At 40.1% G+C, this 23,876-nt stretch overlaps 1 protein-coding gene across 3 annotated transcripts in view; it reads left to right on the plus strand.

The window, feature by feature from the left end:
* The window catches only part of FOCAD (focadhesin), a 131,792-nt gene that overhangs the window by 62,024 nt on the left and 45,892 nt on the right, over positions 1–23,876 (plus strand). For all 3 annotated transcript variants that reach the window (XM_068929137.1, XM_068929139.1, XM_068929138.1), the window contains exons 16-21: positions 16,073–16,207; positions 16,641–16,691; positions 17,488–17,571; positions 19,070–19,202; positions 22,324–22,512; positions 22,813–22,934. In XM_068929137.1, coding sequence (XP_068785238.1) covers positions 16,073–16,207; positions 16,641–16,691; positions 17,488–17,571; positions 19,070–19,202; positions 22,324–22,512; positions 22,813–22,934 — 714 coding nt within the window. The remainder of the gene's footprint in view (positions 1–16,072; positions 16,208–16,640; positions 16,692–17,487; positions 17,572–19,069; positions 19,203–22,323; positions 22,513–22,812; positions 22,935–23,876) is intronic.

The following is a 23,876-nucleotide window of genomic DNA, read 5'->3' on the forward strand; positions in this document are numbered from 1 at the left end:
CAGCCCAGCACTGGACACAGCACTCCAGGTGAGGCCTCCCCTCCCCATGAGTAGAGGGGCAGGATCTGCTCCCTTGACCTCCTGGCGACACTCTTCCTATTGCAGCCCAGGAGACCCTTGGCCTTCTTGGCCACAAGGGCACCCTGCTGCCTCATGCTCAACTTGTCGTCCACCAGGACTCTCTGGGCCTGCTCTGCAGAGCTGCTTTCCAGCAGGTCAACCCCCAGCCTGGACTGGGGCATGGGGTTATTGCTGCCTAGGTGCAGGACCCTGCCCTTGCCTTTGCTGAACTCCATGAGGCTCCTCTGCGCCCGGCTCTCCAGCCTGTCCACGTCCCTCGGAATGGCAGCACAGCCCCCTGGTGTGTCAGCCACTCCTCCCAGTTTAGTGTCATCAGCCAACTTGCTGAGGGCGCACTCTGCGCCTTCCTCCAGGTCACCGATGAATGCACTGAACAAGACTGGGCCCAGCACTGACCCCTGGGGGACACCGCGAGCTACAGGCCTCCCACTGGACTCTGCGCAGCTGACCACAGCCCTCCGAGCTCTGCCGTCCAGCCAGTTGTCAAGCCACCTCACTCTCCACTCATCCAGCCCACGCTTCCTGAGTTTCCCTAGGAGGATGTGATGGGCGACAGTGTCGGGAGCCTTGCTGAAGTCCAGGCAGACAGCATCCCCTGCTCTGCCCTCATCTACCCAGCCAGTCATTCCATCAGAGAAGGCTATCAGAATGGTCAAGCATGCTTTCCCTTTGGTGAATCCATGCTGACTACTCCTCATCACCTTCTTGTCCTCCATATGGTTAGTAAGGACCTCCAGGATGACTGTTCCATCACCTTTCCAGAGATGGAGGTGAGGCTGACAGGCCTGTAGTTCCCTGGCTCCTCCTGCTTGCCCTTTTTGAAGAGTGGAGTGACACTGGCTTTCTTCCAGTCCTCAGGCACCTCTCCTGTTCTCCATGATCTTTCAACAATGATGGAGTGTGGCCTAGCGATAACATCCGCCAGCTCCCTCAGCACCCGTGGGTGCATCCCATCGGGGCGCATGGATTTGTGAATGTCATGTTTGGATAAAAGATCTCTAACCTGATCCTCCTCAAACAAGGGAGAGTCTGCCTTTCTCCACACTTCCTCCTTCGTCTCCAGGGTCAGGAATTCCTGAGGGCTGGCCCTAGCAGTGAAGACGGAAGCAAAGAAGGCATTCAATAACTCTGCCTTCTCTGTATCCTTTGTCACCAGGGCACCCACACCACTCAGCAGCGGGCCCACGTTTTCCCTAGTCTTCCTTTTGCTATTGATGTATTTGAAGAAGGCCTTCTTGTTGTCCTTGACATCCCTTGCCAGATTTAATTCCCAGTGGGCCTTAGCCTTCCTTGTCGCATCCCTGCATACTCTGACAACGTCCCTATATTCCTCCCAAGTGGCCTGTCCCCTTTTCCACATTCTGTAGACTTCCTTCTTCTGCTGGAGTTTTGCCAGGAGTTCCTTGCTCATCCATGCAGGTCTCCTGCCCGCTTTGCTGGACTTCTTCCTCAGAGGGATGTACTGCTCTTGAGCCTGGAGGAGGTGATGCTTGAATATTAACCAGCTCTGTTGGACCCCTCTTCCTTCTAGGGCCCTACCCCAGGAGATTCCCCTAAGTAGGTCCCTGAAGAGGCCAAAGTCAGCTCTCCTGAAGTCCAGGGTTGCGATCCTACTCATTGCCCTGCTCCCTCCTCGGAGGATCCTGAACTCCACCATCTCATGGTCACTGCAGCCAAGGCTGCCCCCAACCTTCACCTCTCCAACTAGACCTTCTTTGTTTGTTAGTACAAGGTCTAGCATTGCACCTCTCCTCGTTGGCGTCTCCACCACCTGGGTCAAGAAATTATCATCAATCCTCTGCAGGAACCTCTTTGACTGTTTGTGCCTAGCTGTGCTGTCTTCCCAGCAGATGTCAGGGGGGTTGAAGTCTCCCATGAGAACCAGGGCCTGTGATCGTGAGGCTACTTCCAGCTGTCTGTAGAAGGCCTCATCGACAACTTCCTCCTGGTCAGGTGGCCTGCAGTAAACCCCCACAACAGTGTCACCCAGTTAGCTCGCCCTCTAGTCCTTACCCATAGGCTCTCCACTTGCTCTTCATCCACCCCGAGGCAGAGCTCCATACATTCCAGTTGCTCCCTCTCATAAAGAGCAACTCCACCACCTCGCCTTCCTGGCCTCTCTTTCCTAAAAAGCACGTAGCCGTCCATGGCAGCATTCCAGTCATGCGAGCTATCCCACCGTGGCTCTGTAACTGCAACAAGATCATGGCCCTGCAACTGCACACAGATCTCTAATTCTTCCTGCTTACTCCCCATGCTGCGGGCACTGGTGTACAGGCATTTTGGAGAGCCAATCAAGCTTGCAGGTTTCTCAGGAGGGGTGCGAGAGGATCCTCCATAGCCATGTCCCGTGCGCACTTCCCTGGCTACATGCACCTGCTGGAGGCATCCTGACTTGAGCGGTGTTTTAGTGACTCTCCTGCCACTATACCATTCCCCTTCCCCCATCTTTCCTAGTTTAAAGCCCTCCTTACCAGGCTGGCCAACCTGTTGGCTAAGACACGCGTGCCCCGCTAGGTAAGGTGGATCCCATCGCTCCCGATCAGCTGTCGACCTTCAAACAGGGTCCCATGGTCATAGAAACCAAAGCCCTGTTGCCAGCACCAGCAGCGCAGCCAGCTGTTAACTTGGAAAACTCGTCTACTCCTCCTCCCATCCTTTCCCCTCACAGGCAAGATTGAGGAGAAAACGACCTGGGCTCCCAGACCCTTAACCACCGTTCCCAGAGCTCTGAAGTCCTGTTTGATGGTTTCCAGTTTGCCTTTCATGTCGTTAGCACCCACCTGGAAGATCAGCAGAGGGTAGTAGTCCGATGCATGGACAAGCCTTGGCAGTCTTTCCATGACATCTCTTATTCGAGCCCCTGGCAGGCAGCAAACCTCTCTGGACAAGAGGTGAGGTCGGCAGATAGGTGCCTCTGTCCCCTACCCACAACAATTGCTCACCACCTCTTCTGGGTGTTCCTGCATGGCACAGGGTCTACCAGGCCAGTTGCCTCCGTTGAAGCCATGCCCAGCTCCTCCTCAGCTTGGAGGGTGCTAAACTTGTTCTTCAAAGGTAAATCTTGAGGAGGAGCGAGAGCCTTTGTCTGGAAGCAAGAGCCTTTCTATGGGAACCCCATAGGCTGTGTGGCTCCTGTGAACTCAGAGTTCTGAGTCTCAGAAAAGCTCCTTTGTAAAAGTAATATTATACTAAAATGTGCTTTAATACTGATTTTTGGTCTAACACTATATAAGAATAACTTTTCATTGAGTTGGCTGCAGTAATTGTTTGATGTAAATATAATGGCTTAACCTAAAGTAAGTTTCACTGCATGACTTTCTCATATAGAGCTAAGGGTATTGGATTTGCTTTTGTGTGATTTATGAAGAGAGCTAAATCTTTGTTATGTTTTTGTGGGTGTAACAAAAGGCCTTTAAGGAGAGGAGTATGCAGTGACTTACACGTCAGAAATGTTAAATATACCTAGTGGTTTTTGCCAGGCCACATTTCCTAATTCTGGGCAAATGTTTTGGTGGTGGTGTGTGGGTTTTGGGGTTTTTTGTTTTATTTATTTATTTGTTTGTTTTGGGTTTTTTTGCCAGTATGATTTCAACAAAAGCCAGTGTACTTTCTGTAAGGGCATCTGTCCTGGTTTGTGATTGATTTCATATGTGAAGTTCTGGAAGTTCTGTATGCAAGCCAAGAAACACTCGAGAATTAACATGCTAAGCATAGTATTTATTCTTTTCCAAGCTGTTTAAGGAAGTGGTTTCTTGCTGTTTACTCCATCAGTCTACGTTTATTTGGTTTTTGACCAGAAAGAAACTGGCATAGCAGAGCAATGTAATGAACTAAGATGTAGTGTGAAGTACAAACTGTGGTGAATTTGACGTTTAGTAGGAATTATAAAGCTGGATGTAGTTTATGCAACGTACAGTTAATAACTTTGTTCTTAAAACTGTGGTATTTTATTGAGATTTTATCAGAAGATCCGTTGCCTTCTTCCTCTTGGGCTACAGTTTCTCCCAGTTTCCCTCTGTCAGGTCTGATTCACTCTTCATTGTCCTTTTTTTCCCCTCACTTTATGTCCCTGGCCTTGTACGTTAGTAAAACCATAATTTTTTTTGAACTCTGTAGCCAGTATTGTAGGTGCAGTTCCCTAACTGTGCAAAAGTGCTGCTGTTGAAAGGAACTGTCAGGTTCTGTCTTGTCCCAAAACGAACATTCCGTAGTGGCAGAGTCTTCCCCATGCATGTACTGAATGAGCAAGTAAAATGATGTTGACCTTATTGGCCTGCTTATAGTCTGGCTGGTCTGTTGAAATACCCATCATCAGGATTTTTGCAGCTTTAAGGATGGATTTGATTTCCTCATTCCCTGCTATTGCTCCTACAAATCCTGCTGCTGCTTTTGCTCCCTTCAAACTCTGCGCTTTATGCCCTCACCAAATAAAATCATGTTACCAGCTCCTCTTTCAAGGTAGCCACCAGAATCCATTTTAGTTCATCTTCATCATTGGTACAATTTCTAGTTTTTGAAAGCTGGAAATAACAAAGTTAAATTGGTGATGTAGCCTTAATTCTTCCACTTATGGCTGTGTTTTTATATTCACAGACATTCCCCCTCCTACATCTCCTGCCAAAACCCAAACTCTTTCAGTCTTAGATGTTGACTACAGTGATCTGGCAACTTGATTTTCTGTCCTTGTGTTAGTACATGCGGCATAGTAGTGTAGTCTAATGGCACATCTGTTTATCTTCTCTTCCTCTCTGTTTTTGCTTTCCCAAGCTTTGCTGTTGTACATATCTGGACACTTTTTTCTTAAAACTGGAATAAAATTCTAGCAATGTGTTTTGGTTTCACCTATAAAATATCTAGTACTCTTGCAGTCTTTCTGAGAAGTGGTACGTACAGGTAGCTTCAGGAAAACTGAATTTGTCACTGTAATCTAAGTGAAGAAGCTACAACTTTTTCTAAACTTAGGAAAGTCTGATTTTTCTTTTAAACATATAGTTATTTGGCTTACATTTTTAATAAGTTTTGTTTTAAACTTCATAATTTAAAATACTTATAGTGACTTTTAACTTGCATGTCACTTCTCCCTTTTGGTCTCCAAACTCACGTTGAGTTCATGTTGTAGACGCAAATTATGGAAAATTGTGCTCTAAATGCATATAATTTGTTAGCAGAAGCTGGAAAATGGCGTATATAGTCCACAAAAAGAATTCCCCTTTTGTAACTGAAACCTCAATGTAAGCATTTCACAGTAAAACATGGACAAACTGCATAGGCAGACAAAGACGAGTGTCAACCAATTTTACTGTGGAAATAGCACTGACGTGATGATTTTGCTGTTAATCCACAGAAATAATACTAATGCTTCTGCCTTTGCGCACCATGTTGTCACATCAGCTGGTTTTGTAGTATTGGGCAGAGTGCATTTGGAAAACAAGAGATGGTTTAATTTAATTTACTCTTGAATTGGATTTATCAGCAAATTTCAAGTGGCAACAAGGGCCCTTTTCCTTAATACAGTGCATATTAATTATGTAAAGCAATGACACACTCTTTACTTACTGCGAATTGCAAGTATTTATGCAGCTAGCTGTTAAGTATAACCCTTTGCAGTCGAGGATGTCTGGTGCCTTTTGCTGCTGTTATCTGCAGTTTACCTGTACCAGCAAGGTTCTGGTAGGTTTTGTCCTAGTTGAAGTTTAGAGGAAATTCTGAATACTTCAGGTGGTCATAATGAAAGATAGGGAGCTGCTATGAGATAAATGATTAATACTTGGTTACTGACATATTAACTGACTGGATATACTGAATCAATTTTAAGACTCTACAGCAAAGCTAGAAAGGAGGACAAATAATTCAAGAATGTCTATTTGAGGATTGTTCTGGGACAATGGCAGTCTTAGACGTGCTGAGCAATCTAGTTTGCCTTTTTACTGAATCTCTCAGATGGTTTTAACAAGAACTGTGACACTGTTGGGATACCCATCCCTCGTGTGTATACTCTAGGAAGGGATGTTATGGCTGCTTGGTATTGGAGTTGTTTACAAAGACATTAAATGAGATCTATTCGTAGCTGTATTTGCTGTGTTATTTGAAGACACCAGTTCTGCTTGGACTTTTTTTTCCCCCTAAAATAGCAGGAGTTTAAAGCAGTATAAATATGTGTAGACTTTAAAAAATCAAGAAGAAAACCCCAATAAATCCCTGTCTCATAAGTTATGTTTTTTTAGAATCGGAAATACATAGCCTGCCAGAAGATCGTTATGCACTGCCTACACTAATGGTCTCAGCAAAACTATCAGCTATGCCAACCACAGGCAGAACTCTTGAGAGCTGTTGTTACACGGGTGTTGTGTACCGCATAACCAAAAGGAGAAGTATCTTGGAATTTGCTTTCCCTGGGAGAGGTTATGATGCCTGTCAATATCAAAGGATGTATCCAAAAAACCATGAAGAGCTGTGAGGATTACAACCAATTTTGCAGCTGTTACTTTGCAAGTATTACAGCCACCGTTTCTCCTTACAATGCAAGTGCACAAGTCCCTGAGCAGCTTGATCCAGTTGGCCCTTGCTTTGGGGAACTGGGCTAGGTGACCTGCTAAAGTCTGTGTTAACCTCAGTTATTCTCCAAATAGATAAATTCTGTGATAGACCTGATGCACTAACATCACTGAGATTTAGTATAAACAGATATTTGTCTCAGAGAGGAAACTTTGCCTAAAATAATGTGCTTCTCTTGAATTTCTCCTCCCACTCTCAGAAATGATGAAGAAATGACATATTTAAATGTTATCTTTCCCTCCCTTTTCCCATAGTCTCATCATCGTGTTAGGACAGAAGGTTAGCTCAGGCGAGAGTGGTTTTCTCCTTGAGATCAGTAAATATGAACTTCTGTTCTTTTCCTTCTGGTAAATGTGTTTCCAGCCAGTGCTTTGAGCAGCAGTAAGCTTACCATTTTAAAATAAAGTTTAAAAAAACAAACAAACAAACAAACAAGAAAACACAAATATAAAACTGAATGCTCTGTACCAGAAGCACAAAGGGCCTGTGAGCTGTATGGTTGTTAATGTCTCAAGATGGCAATGACCTGGCACTCCAAACAAACCCAAAATGAGAAACAGCAATGAATGTGAAGACAAAAACAGACTTAAAGCTTTGGTGCAAGTTCTGTTTACCTTTCTGTGTCTAGATCTATGAATATACATTTTCCGATCAGTAGTAATTCTTTTTATGCCAGTATGAATAGACATCTCAGTATCATGAATAAAAGCTTTTCATCTTTCTAGGTTCCTAGACAGTGTTGTGTTTTCAGAGAACAGCCTTGTGCAGTTGAGGCATAACCAAGGAGTCACAGGGCATTTTCTTGGGATTCGTGACCTGCAGAGAGAGTTCACCTCAGGCTGTTTATCACAAATAGTCAGCTGTTCCACCATAAATGTGCCATGTCAAGATCATTATTGCAATGATAACCTTTTTATTTATTCACCTTTTAAAAATATGTATGTAAAGTACCTTTTTCCTCCCTCTGTGTGTTTCCATCTCCTTGCTCTAGGATTTGCTAACAGCACAACATTCAGAGTAATGATTTTCAGCAGGACTGCTGTTATGTCAGATAATTTTAGAGAATTTCTTTTGAAATAGCCCAGAGAATTTTACAGGTGAACACTTTAAGAGTTGAAAATAATTTATTAATGAAATTTGGTGGTATAGCATTTTAGTATGAAGTATATAAATGATAGCCCAGAATGCACAGCTATATTCAGTGATGGTTTTAATATACTCTGGCTTCTGTATTTATTGAATGCCCGTTGATTTTTAGCCTGGTTAAACAATGTTTCTTTTTTTGATAATTCACCAAGTTTATTTTTGTTATTACTCAGTCAGAAGATCTGCTTCAGGAAACAGTTAGTCAGTGGTCAGCAAGTGTTTGGGCACAGAATGAGACATACTGTAAATTCTAGTTCTTCTCAGAGTGAAGCAATTTGTAAGCTATGATATATTCCAAGCTGCAGTACTTTTTCTAAGAAATGAAGAACACATGTGAGCATATATGCACTCATCCTTTAACAGATCCCTTCCCCGAAACTTGTCCTTGGTCCTTTCTTGTATTTCTTTATTAAGTCCAAATTTATATTTAATGTGGCGTATAACAGTGCGAATGAACTCATGCTAATTCCAGTGTGTTTTTGTAACAAAGAATTGTTTCTTCCTCTTTTGACACCAGCAGTGTTCAAAATGGGAAAAAAAACTTTCTTCAAGTTCCTGTGCTATCAGTTGGGAGTCCAAGTACAATACGTTACCTTGGATGAGAAGCATGTAAACTCGACGTACCTTATATTTTGGCAAATGAGAAGGGAATCACTTGAAGGGTGTTTTTTGTTTTAAAGATATCCAATGAGAAATAAAATACACAAATATGTAGCTGTACGTTTTAAAGTTTTTTTTTCGTATTTAGTAAACTTATCCTTTAGCATTCTTAAAGAGCAACAGTTTCCGAAAATTAGAATTTGTGGCTTCTAGATGCAGCAATGTGATTGTTTTCAAATGTTCACATAACAATAATAACTGCCAAGAACCAGAAATTGGGTAAGACTTTTTCTAGAACTGACTCTTTGATCCTGAGTTACAGAGTTTTCAGGTTTAAGCTGTCAGGGGTAGAGCTATTAGACGAGCATCTTGCAGGACTGTCTACTTTCGCTTGAGAATTCTGTTGGAAGAGTTCTGTGTAAGAGCACAAACATTCTGGGTGTTGTTTGTGAATCTCTGGATTTCCATCAGACTCTGAGGGGGCTCTTAAATTTAGGGTGAGAACCATCAGACAGAGAGAGAAATTTAATTTTGTCAGTAATGACAGAAGAACCTTGGTCAGTGACCGCAAATTGTGGTATCTGAATGAACACTACTCAACTGGAAATACCATAATTTGAATAATAATATTAATATCTATGTAACTGTGTGATTTCACTTAATAAAAAGTACTGATGTAGGCTGATGCTTATTTTTGTTACCATGTTGCATTGAATTTGGAACAGGATCTGAATTCCAAACGGTATGTTCCCAGTGTGGTGATGCATGATGTCTTAGAAATGTGAGTTGTTCCTCAATACAGTGCTTTTTAATTAGCTATCAGAATAATATGTGCCTTTCTAAACTGAGAAAACCTTGGCCTTGGAGAATTCCATTGATGTTTAACTGTGTTGAACACAGCGTTCTGCAGGACTTGAGCCTTCAGTTCTTTGAGTTTGTAGTCTATGTGAGGCTGGAGCTGCACAGCTAGTGGATGCTGGAGAACTAACTGATACTGCGCGTCTGGGATGTTGTCTCAGTACCTGGCTGGTCCCTCTAGACCTCATCCAAATTAGGGATTTTAAAAAAAATTATTTTTCTTCTTTAGGTTTTCGGACAGCAGCAGCATTATACCCAAGGGTGAAGTTTGAAACTTCACTGACAAAATTTTCTTTGACTAAAGTACTTTCTTTTGTTTCTACCTTCTCTTACCGCAAAACAAAATAAACCTCTGAAACCCATATACCAGAGAAACAAACACAAACCAATATTGTTCTTTCCTCATGACCTCTGGAACAATACAGCAACAATGGTGAGTGAGGAAATGGAAACATTTGATTGTGAAAGGCCAGGATGACTGTGTGAACATACAATCTTAGCTTATTTTATTTCATATGATCCAACTTTTTTTCTTAGGAGTTAATCTCTCAAATAATGCAAGTTCTTAGCCTTGGTATATTTTGGGAGTGTACATTATGTTCTATATGCTGTGATACTGAGACAGCATATTGGTAGCTGCAGTTCAATAACAAGTTTCAGCATATGCTCAACCTGCTGAAGACAGGCAAGTTAATAACAAAAAATGCAGAGTTGTCAAAAGCAGTGTGTGCTGACTATGTGGATTATGGTACTGAAGAACGCATCTTTCTGTAAGTTAATGATGCCTATGCTCTTCAGTCAGATGTTTAGCGTTTGGAAAGACAGGTTGTATCTTGCAGCCAGTAGAAAAGTTGAATTTCTGCTTGACTTGCACTTCTCCCTCTAGCGCTCTCTCTCTATATGCTAGTCAATTTCAAATCATTTTTATGTGAACATAATCTCTGCTATTAGCATGAATTTTCTATACACACAGAAAAGAAAATAAATCCTTTCCAGTCATGAAACAAAAAGTTTAAATGTGGATGTTACAGAGGATGTTAATGGTTTGGAATGGTTTTCAGGGTTGACAGCCATTGAAATGATAGCAACTGGGTCATGTATGACAATAATACTGCACTAAGTATGTGTGGTGCTCAGACGTGCATGAATGTGTGTAGAAAACACTCCCCTGTAGACTTCTATGTAAGGTATACCATATCGTACATATACCGCATATACATATACCATATGATAATTGAAATGCTATTCTTGTCTATATATAAGTAAATGGAAGGCCAGCATTTTTGGCAGACCAGCAGATCTTTGTTGAACATATAAATTGGTGCCTACATTAACTTCTGATGTTTTCCTTGTATATTTTTCTTCATTATGCTTTATATCCTGTGTGTCTTTGACCCTCTTTATTTTTTCTGTTGGTATGTGGCTAAAAAGAAGTGGTAAAGCTGAAATGTGAAGTTGAAGTTTCTAATATTTTTCCACAACTTAATGATTCTCTAGTGTCTGCCCAGAGGTTGCTTACCTTGAGCGACCTTGTTCATTGCATCTGTAACTTCCAATTAGATGCTTAGAGTATTGAATGTGCCAGTGTACAGTTTCCATAAATTATCACTAGTCTGTCCTATCACTTTTCCCCTAAGTGTTTTCGTTTTTCCTGTCCACCCTGATCTGATCTGTGATCCTTGTAATTTGTCAGCATATATTTTGATAACTGTGGTTGTATTGAGATTGCCTTTTGCATTTGTTTACTGGACTGATTAAAGATCATTAGGTTTTATTGAGCAAATCTGAGAGGGAGGAAGTGTGTTGAAGAAAATTATAACAACACTGTTGTAGCCTTTACAATCAATTCCTTAAATTTCTTTTCTTTAGTGCCGGGGGGGGGGGGGGGGGGGGGAAGGAGAAAGAGGAGTTTATCACCTTGATGAACAGAGTATTTTTGTTCTAAAGGACATTCAGGTGTTGTCCTAATCCAAACATGTTCTTTGTCCTCCCCCCCACCCACCCCGCCCCAGCCCCAGCCCCAGATAGGAGGTATGTGGAAGAGGATTGCCTTTAATGCTTACCTCATTTTTTAGATTGCTTGCTACAGTTGTTTTATTGGCCCTTGTGTCACTGCCAGCCTGCCAGAGTCTATTACTAACCTCATATGGAGCAAATTATTTGATCATGAATTACAAATTTCTGTGTGTTTTGTTTTTTCACTGTTCTGTACCTAGTGATGGGTATGTCTATCTCGTAGGTTGTAACGAAGATACAATATTATCTCGGTAACCTACTTTGAAAGCTCTTATGCTCATTTAACATGACAAAGTAACAAGGCTTCAGTCGCACAAAATTTCAGGTGCACACGAGCTGCGAAGAAGAAATATACAATGTCCAAAACAATATATTAATTTTAATGTAACTGATAAACATCTGACATATGTTGCTATTGCATGTTTCACTTGCTTCCGTCTGTCTTTGGGGTTAACTCTGAAAACGCTACCATGTCTAGTTGTCCCACACAGTTGTCATAACATGCCGTTTGCATTTGCCATTGCTTAAGTGTGGTACAGACCTCTGCTAAATTTGAAACTTCTGTTAGGTTATTGCCTTTTTTATGGTTTACCCTAATGGTTACCTGATATTGGAGAATATCAGGTACACTTGAAGAATGAATGACGTGAAACTTACTTGTTTAGCTAATCATTTTGTAGTCTTCCTATGTGGTAGTATTGAGTCAGACTCCGTAAGTATACAGCTTTGTTTTATATGTTTCCCTGCATATTAATTCAAGGTCCGTTTTCTTTTTGCTAGACAATCAGCTCATTATGAAGCTAAAAATGCTGGATTGTTTAGTTTAGTTCCTAAACTAAGAACTTCCAGTCTTAGAAGATATGCATACCTTTCTACTGAAGAGGTATTTCTCTAATTCTTGCGAAGAGTGTTTTGAGAGATAGGAAAGAGAAGTATCATTTTTTCCTCAGAATGTAATCAGATTAAGTGTTTCTAGCTATCAGTGTTAGTTACCATAGAAATATATTCATGGATGTGCTGTTCCTAAAAGGGAATGAACTCAACAGGCACTCTCCTAAGGGCTTTGCCTTCAATTTTTGAAACTGCTCTCTAAAGTGTTTTTCACAGTCACTGGAGTGATTGTTTAATTCAGCAATTACTGCTTATATGCAGCATGCTGTTTTTCTCAGTGCAGAGTAACTGAAAAACTGTCCTCAGTGCATTAGTGCAATATGTTCATAAACATCCCTTTAATTAATTTCATTGCGTAGATGGATATACATTTCTCCGAGTCTTCTGTTGCTTTGCTTTAGTTTCATAGATGTGGAAGAACTTTTCATAGCCTTTGCTTTGTTTGTTTAAAGAAAGGTTTTAACTTGCGGTTCTGGTGTTTTTTCATTAAAAGGCTAAGTACTTGCTCAGGCCTTGCTCTGCCATAGCTATTTTTTCCTTTTTCTTTTGGACTTTGGTTCTAGCTCTGGCATAGTTGTGGGGTTTTTTTTCTTCTTTCTATGCAGCTTTTCCTGTTTTGCCTCATTATTGTTTCCTTGGAACCTACACTCTGAAAGAGAAATGGAAGCAACAGGTGGTTATTCCAGATAGAGTAATGCAGATATGGTGGTAAGGTCTGAAAAGTGAAATTCCCCACAGGGGACAGTGTGAGGTTTGGTCAGATGCTGCAGAGAAATGACTGAAGTTTTCATTGCTCCTTGCACAGAAGAGACTTGGGAAACTTAAAGAATCTCACAAGGGAAAATGGAAAGCTTTCAGTACTAATAGTGCTGTGTAGTCTCACAGAACTTGAGTATTTATCTCTGTGGCTTTTTGCTTAATTCTTCAGTCAGACAAGTACCAGTGGCTGAGCATCTTGCTGCCATTTTTCAGTGCTTCAAAATGCTAAACTTGACTGCTCGTTGACCCGTCATAAGATCTCAGCAGACAAAAGTAAGCCAGGTGAGGATGGTAGGTCCTACGCAGCCTTTCATGTCTCACTCCTGTGCTGTACTTAGAGTAATAGTGTACAAGTGCAGTCATTATTTTCTTAGCTGTACAAAGCTGATTGAATCTGTTTTGGTGAATAGCTAAGTAGTAGCCTGGTAGTCTTTGAGCTTTTTAGAAGGTAGGATGAATACAAAAGACATCGCAGATGGCAACAGTATTTTTAACCCACAGAAACATTCTGAACGTCTAATCTTAAACATTGTGAATTTTATTTAATACAGTATCGTCTTGCTGAGTGCGCAGACGGTCTGAAGCATAAGCTCATTGATGTATAGACTATACCTTTTTTCATCTCAAGCATACTTTAGTCCTGGAGGTAAATTTTGACATTGCAATTTATTAGCTATATCAAAACACAGAAAAATGGATTAAAAAAAAAAATTGAGATGGGTAGGAACTACACCTGACACCAGAAAGGTGAATTTGGAGAAGGCACATGTACTATCCTTATTTTGCTCAGCAGAGAGTCTGCAGCACCTAGTAAAGTCAGCATGTGAAATCATGGTGTCCCAACATGCATAACAAACCCTAATCTTTTCTCTAGATATCTTAAGGTTCAGTCTAAGCTCTAAAAGATGACTACAGATAAACATATGAGCATATAAAAAGGTTGACTGGCATGATAGGCAGCTCATATGCATCAGCACTCTAGTAGTTGTGAATAATTTTAGGTGTTAAGGCAAAGAGGACTCAGTAAGAGAACGGTGAAGTAACTTGGTGAATGTTTAAGAACTCTCACCCAAGAGGAACTGCATGGAGGAGAGTGAAGATGCTTATTTGAAAATCAAACAGGTAGAGGAGCTAAACTGGTTGTATGAGCTGGCTTTGCAGTAAAAATTCGTCTTCTGCTACTGAAAGAGAAATAGAAGAGAATAATGGGAATAGGAATATTAGCTGTGAATGGATTTGAATGTGGAGACAAGAGTGTTTCATTAGATTCTCTTCGCTTTTATGAAGGAGGTAAAGAACAGGGTGAGGCATGTTTCCTGAGCGTTTTTTTATCAGGTTGGAAGGTGCGAAAGGCCTTTTGCTTTGACTCTATACGTGGAGGCAGGTACTGCTGTACATAGACAAAGACACAGCATGTGCTCTGGCTAGGCCACTTCTGTTTGCAGCAAGCTCAAGGCCGCATCGATAAACCTGTGCCAGTATTTCAAGGAAATAGATGTACTAAAGCATCTAAAAGCTTCTGGGTTAGTTTGAGCGAATTTGCTGTTGCTTATCAAATACTAAATGTGCGAGGGTAAAGGGTTTGCTGTTTGGTGCTAATGAAACCATTCAACAGTGTGGAAATATGCTGTAGAACATCTCTTTTTGTGTTACAGCTGACAAACTCTTACTTGGCTATTGGTTTTTAATGGAAATATCCGGAACTTTTAAGCTGGCTGATTAATGCATGTTACCATGCTATAACACCTCCCGGTTTGTCAAATCTGAATGAGAATCAGTTCTGTGGTCTCATTGTTCTGATAGTCTTGTTTACCATCTAACCTCCAGGATGCATCTGTCATGTACTATTACATTCTGAGTCTTAATTGTTCAGCTATCTCTGCCCCCAGAAGTATTAAAGATCAGGTTAGATTTCTTTTTGTGTAGAGTGGCGCCTTCTTTTTAGAGGATTTGTTTTTTTGTTTTTGTTTTTCCTCCCAGTGATTCCTAATCTGCCAAAAATTCCACCTTTTAATCATGCACCTGCAAGGTGCTCTGAGTGTTTGACTTTATTGACATTATCTGTAACAATGAGTTGCTTTGCCTCTCAAGGGGATTTGTCCTATTAGCCGTATTGGACTCCTGAATTGAAATAACTGAAGGAGCATGATTTTCCAGGTTATATTGGGCTCTTTGTCGCATAGAAGCCTGCAGATATTCCTGCTTTAACCTACCATTGCGATATTTTCATGTTCTTGATTTTTTTTTTCTCTTGAGGCCCCTAATAGCTGGAATTGCAGATCCATGCCCGAAGTCATTTTGGCTTCTATTTCATGAACAGTGACTTTGTTGCTCCTGGAATGAATGCAAAGGGAGATTAAAAGGAGTGCAACTTGCATGTTCTAAGGCCTTCGAAAGCAAATGACAGGACTCCAAATTCGTTATTAATTAAATAAAAATAAATTTCATGATTTATCACGCCAATTTCACAGTTTTTGTAAATTTAACAATGGAAGCATGATGTTACTATGGCCTGTGGTTTCCTGACACGCAACCAGAATGATTTCTTTCTGTATTTCGAGCTTGTTGATGATTTTTCTTGATGTAGGTAAGTTGTATAAGAACTGACCTACTCAGTAGAGTGCTAAGGAAGCTGTGATGGCGTTAGTTTTTATTTTAGCTTGACTTTTTCAAATGACTTCTGGATTCCTGGCAGTTTTACGTTCTTCCTTTCTTTTCCACAAAGTTGTCAGGATTTGGTTGTGTTCAGAGATTAAGGACACTTTGGAGAGCTCACGGAGAACATAGTTACCCCCTGCTTCCATCTCGCTGAATTCTCAGAAGCAGCTTGCTTTTAAGTTATTTTAAACAAATAAAGGAGTGCAGTTTTGCTATATCCAGGTATATCTGCTGTTTTTCTGTGTACCACTACAGTGTTCTATCTGTTCCTACTGGTAGCTGCTTTATCCAGTGAGGTGTTGTTTAGTACTGTTGCAGGGTAGCAGTTAATGCACTGTGAGAGTGTTAATATAAAGAAATTCTTGATACGCTTGCTGTTCCTTTAATACAGCTTACATTAATTCCCATCTCAAGTAGGAGAAAAGAAAGTAAGTACTGGAATCAAATGTTGTGCCAGGCAAGCTGGAACTGGTGTAATTAATGATGCCTCTCGTTTCCCTTTCAGGTTGTTTGTATTCGCTCTACATGGAATGCTCTGTCACCAAAGCTGAGCTGTGATACAAGACCCCTCATCTTAAAAACACTTAATGAACTGTTTGCCCTGGTTCCCTCATTAACAGTGAATACAAATGAATATGAGGTATGTGCCTGTGGCCTAAAGTGTATTTCTTCTTTTAGTGTATCTCTGCATGCAAATTATAGATGTGCCTACTTATTTTCGGATATCTAAACCACGCTGCCTGGCTAATTCAAGTTAACGATAATGCACGTTTCCTTACATTGCACAGTTTCAGATTGCATTAATAAGTCGCAGGAGAGAGGTGAGAAATACTAGTCTTCACCAGTGCAGGGGTGGGGGGGCTTAATCTGAACAGTTAATCTCCCAGATTAACTGTTAACTGGGGTTAATCTGCCAGAACAAAGGCATGAGAGCATGTTTACAGTTCAGCTCTGTACCCCCTCCACTCTGGCTCAGTGTGTGTTGAGGTGGCAGCAGTTCTTCTCAGGTGGAAGGTGCCTTTTCCTTTAATGTGAATAAATAATGTGAATGCATGTTTTATTTACTTTTATAGAAATTCAAAGCTCAAGTTATCAGCTTCCTTTGGAACAACACACAAAACAAGGTAGGTGACACACCTGAAAAAGTTATTTTGTGGTGTCAACTGCTGAATATTGGGGTTTATACCTTTTTGTCATGAAAAAGTTAAGTGTCAGAAGTCTCGTTTTCTGATCATGTTTTCTCATTGTCATTGATTGTTTAACACTGTTTTTGAAGTAGTGTGATGCTTATGAAAGTTGGTAACTGGTAATGCTGAGGTCATTCTCTCTGCCACTCTCAAGAACAGGTTTAATTAACATGGGCAAAAGCAGTTTGAGTTCTGATATGATTGAGTTTATCTGATATGATAAAGCTACTTTTGCCAAGTTGCAGCTGTGACATTTAACCCAAATTGGGCATGCTGGGGATACTGATTTGAGTAACTACAACATGTGTAGCTCAATACAGGATAGCTACACAGGTGTGTACGCCCCATTTCTTTGGTGTGGTTTTGTAGCACTGTGTGAATTTTGGGCCATCACAGCCATGTGACGAGGAGAGCCAAAGCAATTTCATTTAAACGTAACTCAGGTGTTTCTACATGAACTACAGTCACAGCTATTAGGGAGTGTAGCAATCACAATGTTGGCCTAGATAATGCGTCTTTCTAGTTTGCATGGTATTTATAAAAAAAAAAAAAAAAAAAAAAAAAAACTAACTGAGAAAGTGCCTGAGGAAAACTTCCTTTATTTATAGGAAGAGTCAGTCTATTTCAGCATTCAGTGGTTAGTGGAGAGGCTTTTTATACACAGACTCTCCGTTAGGTAGCAATACCGTGTGCTGTGCTGTGCTTATAATCTTCTTCCTGCTCATTTTTCTAGGATGCTGTTGTAGCAGTTTCAGCCTATAAATCACTCTCTTCATTTGGCTCTGAAGAACATACAATTCTTCACCTTCCTGAACAGGTAGCAATGTTGTATGTTTAGCAGTGAGGACATGTGAGGCTTCCACCAGACATAATCTGTATCATATTGGAAGGGAAACAAGGATTGTGCTTTCTCTGCCAGATAACCATGGGAGCCTTGTACAAAGGAAGTGAACTCATGCTTGTGAAATAGAATGCTGTTGTGTGTGATTAGCCTAGCTAACTCTTGAAAGAGGGGAAGGCTGCAAGTGAAGGCTGAGTGAGGTATAAGCAGTCAGAAGGCAGCTTTTCTTCTTTCATTAGTTAAATTGGCAGGTTGTTCAGGTGCCTTTGGGTACTTTGTTTGCATCTGGTAAGGTGTGAAATCAGACCTTGATTCATGAAGTTTTAAAGACACTAGGCAGCTCAAGTGAATATTGTTCCACCTACTGCTGTCCCACTCATGCTTAGGACTCCTGTCTCTGAATTAGGCAAGTTGATCTGAACAATAAGTGATTTTTTTTTTATTTTTATTTTTATTAAGATTAAAACTTTTCCTGTGCTTGTGTTCTGAACTTTTACAGCATGATATCTTGCACCTGTTGATAAAGGCAGGCAGAAAGAAGTTGTGGTTATTTACTGGAAACGTTGAGTATATGTGGAGGGCCTTTAAACTCTGAAACTTCAGTCAGATCAGTTGGGTCAATAACCTGACAAAATGAAGGAGTACAAGGAGACTGATGTTTAAGGTCATCCATGCAAATTTTTTTTTTTTTTCTAATAATCTTGTAAGAGAGGCTGTGCAGTAGTCGGCAATCCTTTAGTACTTTATGGTGCAGTAAATATTTCTGTAAGTTTTTATTTCCTGCATTGTTACAAAATTGGGTCTGTCTGGGTGTTGTGACCGCTTGTGATAAAAAGTGATAAACAGCTTTAAAATTAAGAAACGTACTTGCTTTGTATAAACTAATGAAAAAAGGTGAACATAAACCCTACAAATAAAAATGTGTTTATATCAAAAAGCACAAGATAGACAATGAGAAAAATCTCTAAACACTGCTGCAATAATAAATATCTTTTGTGGTGGCACATAACTCTATTAATGGTGTTGTTATTTTACACTCTTACTAGGCAAATATATTTGTGTTAAATGCATTAAAAATATGATCATCAAGTTCTGAAAGCTAGTATAGAAAAATAACTTTTTTGATCAGAAATGTTTGCTATATATTAAAATGTCAACATATGATATTTTTCTGAATGACTGGAAAAGAATCTGAGTGAAAATGAAGGTTTAGTAATATTAGTTCAGTTCGTGGGTGTCATGATTGATTTTACTATTACGGATACCCTAGATATACGTACTTGGGTGATCTTATAAGCCTGCTGTGCAGGTAGAAGAAAAACTGTTCTTTCAGCATCAAATTAATGGAGTGAGATAATTGAAATTGATGGCTTTTCATATTGAGTGGGTGTTTTTGATATTTGGAATCATGAAAGTTAGTGGGAATTCAGAATTAAATGTTTTTGTGATGATACTTTCTGTTTTCATCTTTCAGGCACGACCAGAAGTTGATCCACTAGAGGAGATGGACATGAATGAAGAAGAGGAAGAGAAGGAAGTGGATCTCTCTGTTCCAGGCTCTTCCTATATCAAGCTGTTGTCTCTGACACCAGCTTCTGTTTTAGGAGGTAGAATATGTTTAGTATTTGAGGTTACTATATAGCTTTAGAAGCAGTGACTGTACAGGCATGTAGCTCCTTTATAACAGAGTGGCATGTTAGAGTGCAGCCTTATTTTGTTTCTGACAAAGTATCTTAGCAAATTGCAAGAAAAAATATAAAGTAAAACTTGAAAGGAAAACAAACAAAACCTCCCAACCCAGTCTTAGGAAGACAGGGTTCAGAGGTCCTGACAGTGGAAAAAATGGTTATAATGTTCTATAAACTCCTGCTGTTATATGGTCTGTCTTATGGCAAAAGCTAGTTGCTTATTATTTGCCTCAAGTGCCCAGTGTTTCATCACAGTATGAGCTCAAGAGGGAGACAGTGCAGACATTGTTAAAGGCAACTCTTTTTTTAATCCCAACATGGGTTGAAAAAAAAATGACATAAAAACCCCTGGTGTTTTATAAAGTATAATTTTCCTAATATACAAGAGCACTGTTGATTTTTTTCAAAACTTTAAAATAATGTTAGAACAGTACAACATGCAAAATATAATCAATCAGTAAGAGTTCAGTGCTCTCCCTAATTTTAATGATACACGTTGATACTAAAGCATGCTTCAAGGGATCATCTCTGCTTGATATATCTGTTTTGACACCTAGACAGTTGAATCCACTTTAGAATTTGGAGATTTTTATGTTCACCTGATTACTATTGTTAATACTATCTTTTATCTCTAGATACAAGGTTGTAACATTGGTACCTAGGTGCAGGTGTTGTTATTTCACTCTTTGTAGAATGCCTGGGATATCGTTCTGTGGTTGCAGTCTGTAGGTGTTACCATGATATAACTCATCTTTGTAATATTTTTCTAAAGGGGAGTCCTAGAAACATGCTTTCACAAAATACTCTGTGCGTTTTGGAGTCTGAAACATGTGCAGCTTCACCTAGAGAAAGGGACTATATAGCCTGTTTAGTGAATTCTGAAGGGAAGCCAAAGTAACATCTTTCAACTAAAGACAGTAATGCAACTGGGCAGAAATCTCAAGCCATACAGTGAACCTTGAAGTGGGCAACTTACCAGGAAGGTGGGAAAATTGCAAATGGTGTTTGGAGAAAACAGACTGAATAAAAACATGCATGCCAGCAGCTTTTCCACCCCAGAGCATTCATTAGATAGATTCTTGAGTCTTCATCTTCTAACACTGCCAGTTGAAACTGAATACAGAGTACATACTTAAACAAAAACTTTAGTTTTGTGATCAGCAGGGGTTATTGTCATGAATTGGTAACTCCCATGACAGGGTGGGGAAACTGGATGTCTGAAGCAATGACAGAAATGCCCCAGGAGCCTGATAGGTCTGAATCTGTGCCATCTGATCTGGTGGAATTTTGCTGTTACATGTTACTGAGATAATTCAGTACTTCCTTACTGCTTGGTAAGAGAAGGACCCAGGTGCTTTTAAAGATGATGGTCTCTGTTTCTCATTTTCCCCTGAAGTCCTTGTTAGCGCACACCAAAGCAACTAAAACTTTCAACGAAGTGCTGCTTGTGAGATCTTTCCTCTTCTTGTTTTTCCTAGCTGACTCCTTGAACTCTGAGCTGCTTCTTTTTACTTTTTCTTCCCTCCCTCCTCCTGCATCCTTGGGGCTGGAAAAATCTTTAATCTTTTTCAGCCTCCACATGCTTCTTCCTGAAGAGATGAACACTTGTTGCTATAGCAACAGCTGATAAAACACAGAGCTGCAACCAAAAGATGGTGTTGGTATTGGCATTACTGTTGAATTACGGGAATTTTTTTTTTCCAAGAGCCTTCCCCAGCTCTGTAGGGGGAAAACATCTAAGCTTGCAAACAAAGCTACAGAAACTATTTCTGCAACAGAGCAGAGAAGAAAAGCTAGAAGACAAAGTAAAATGTAGACTTTTATGACAATTGATTGGAACATGCTGCAGTTCGCTTACCATAACTGTCTGCTCACATGAACCATTGGAAACTGAAATTGTGGGGAATATCTTCTCTCAGACTCCTTTAAAACTGCTTTGTCATTCAGCTTGTCACACTTTTATGCCTGTTTCAGGCAATTGTCAAAGCACTGGCGTGCACAGGATAAGGGGAGGATTATGATGGTCCTTGTACAAACTGTTTTTGATTTTAATAATTTTTCATCTTGGATGCCTGAAAACTGTCTGAAACCTTGAAGCCTCATAATAATAAAGCCTTGAAGCCTCATAATAAAACAAACAAACCACTAAACACTACAAAATTTTGGCAATACTTGATAACTTATTATTGAGAGGAACATCTGAGGTATTAGTTGCCTCTTTTTTCCTTCAGCCTGATTCCAAGAGTTGGAGTACGGTGTTCTGTCATTTGTAGCATGTCTAGCTATTTCCTGAAATTCACTGAGATTTTCTAGTTTGAGGTTTTTGTCTGGCAGGCTATGTCCTTGGGCTGTATCTCTTGCCTCAGAATTTGCTTTGAATGCCTGTAATGGCTACTTCAGTTTGGCTTCACAAACAAGAAATAATGATACACTAATTCTTTACAATTTTCAGCCCAACCTGAACATGAAAGCTACAGCCTGAGAGCAGAGAACTTAATAAACAATATCTACTGCTAATCCTTACAGAAATCATAGTACAAGCTTTGTACTTTTGTGTCTCTCCTCTCCTGCATGTGTGTACTGTCTACACTATTCACACAGACTCCTCTTAAATCTTCTAAAAACAATATATTTTGTGAGAAAACGTGTTTCTTTACATTTATAAACATCTATTTAATTTCTCACTCTCCTTCCTTCAACCTGTGCCAATGTTACAGGTATAACAATCAAAGAATGTAATCAGCAGCTCAGAGAATAGTTCAGGCTATTTTTCTTTTCTACCTGAGTATCTGACATGATTTATTCAGTCTCTTGAGCTGGAATTGCAGTAGCAGTGAGTATGATACCGTAGCTGCAAAGAGTTCTCAGTTCCTTGATCTTGAGCTTTGATCTGAATGTGTAGTTACTAGTTTAGGTAAGCATAACTGCCCTGAAGCATGCACAGCTGCAGTTCTGGGTTTACTAGGATTTTTTTGGTCTCTCCGTCATCTGGCTCTGACCTTCCCTTTCCACCCTCCTGCTTTTCATACGTTTCATCCAGCATTTGAAGAGTTTGCAGCATCACTTGTGAAACAGGAGATGACCAACATGCCCCGTGGCGTGTATCACTCTGCCTTGAGAGGAGGGACCACACGCTCAGACCAGGGCAAGACTGTGGCAGGCATTCCGAACTTCTTGCTGAAAATGTATGAAAGGAACAAACAACCAGGGATGACACCAGGCCTTGCAGGTAAGCTGTCACTTTCTTGAATCCTCAGGTCTGTTAATGGTCAAGTGAGGCACGCGTACAAGCTTTGACCCAAAGAGATTTTTCTGAATCGGAGTCTGAGACTGGATCAGTTTAAGAAGTAATCCTATCTAATGCCGCTTGCATGTGTTTACATAGGCTCACTTATACTTTTAGATTGTTGGCTTTTATTAAATTAGCTTTAGAAGTTTTGTCTTCTCAAATGTGTCATATGCAATACTCTTTTGAACTATTATCAAGAGAATTTGTGCTGACCTTCCTTTTCTTTTCCATTTCTTTAAGCTGGCATGTTGTTATGTTACGACCTTCCAGTCCATATAGGCAAAGATGGCAAGCCTATTAATCGTTTTCTGGCCAGCAGGGGACGCAATTTCCAGCAAATGTTGGTAGCTCTCATTCATGAGGTAAGGTGGTGGCTTTTCTTCCCTTTCTGAAATATTTTGCTTCCTTCCTCTCCCTTACTACCCAAGGAGTCTCCTTTTTTTGTTGTTGTTAATTAGGGAATAGTAGCAACTAGCTATGGTATGTATTAATGTACCATAATTAACTAAAGTTTCTCTGAGGGACAGTTAACTTGAATTGAAAATGTGAATACTTTTTTTTTTTTTTATGTTCACTGCTGAAATGTACTTTATGAACATCAGTAGAGGAATTGGAAGCTGACATCTGCCCTTTATCTACCTTGCAGACTACTTGTACCCGCTTTGTAGCTGCTGTATGTAACCGGTTCTAGATGAACAGCAAGTCTGAATAATGACTGCATGGAGAAAATACATCCACCTTTTGTTAGGGATTGCTATTTTATTGTCTCTTAATTATTTCAGCTCCCTGACCTATTATGCTGATGTTACTGATTCTATGCAGTGATCTGTAGTAAGCTGTAATATGTCAATTCATGTATTTTTTCAGAAAAGAACAAGAAGTAAGCTGCCCAGTTGGTCATTAGAGAAAATAAAGTACTCAATACTAAATGTTTCAGAGAGTTTAGAGTTATGGCACTTTAAAGTTTTCAAAGATCAACTTTCATATCAACCATAAGAGAGAAGTAAAACAAAATGAGTAGTTAGACTAGACTGGGGAAATAAATATTCCTTTCTGAGTTTTTATGTCAGTGAGAGCATTTACTAACTCAAGTGGAACTGTGTTAATCTGTTTAAGAGGTCATAAAATAACTATTAATACAATCATTTTGCATTGCTGCAGAATTTAATAACATGCATCTCAGGATGAAGATTCTGTTCACAGAACATGAATAAGAGTATATGAATTAAGTCATTTTGTTCTGCCAAGTGTGATACAAACAAGAGAGCATAGATGAACTTAAAAATATCTTCTGTCAAAAATTT

The sequence above is a fragment of the Struthio camelus genome, chromosome Z, assembly GCF_040807025.1.
Source record: "Struthio camelus isolate bStrCam1 chromosome Z, bStrCam1.hap1, whole genome shotgun sequence".
Lineage (NCBI taxonomy): Eukaryota > Metazoa > Chordata > Aves > Struthioniformes > Struthionidae > Struthio > Struthio camelus.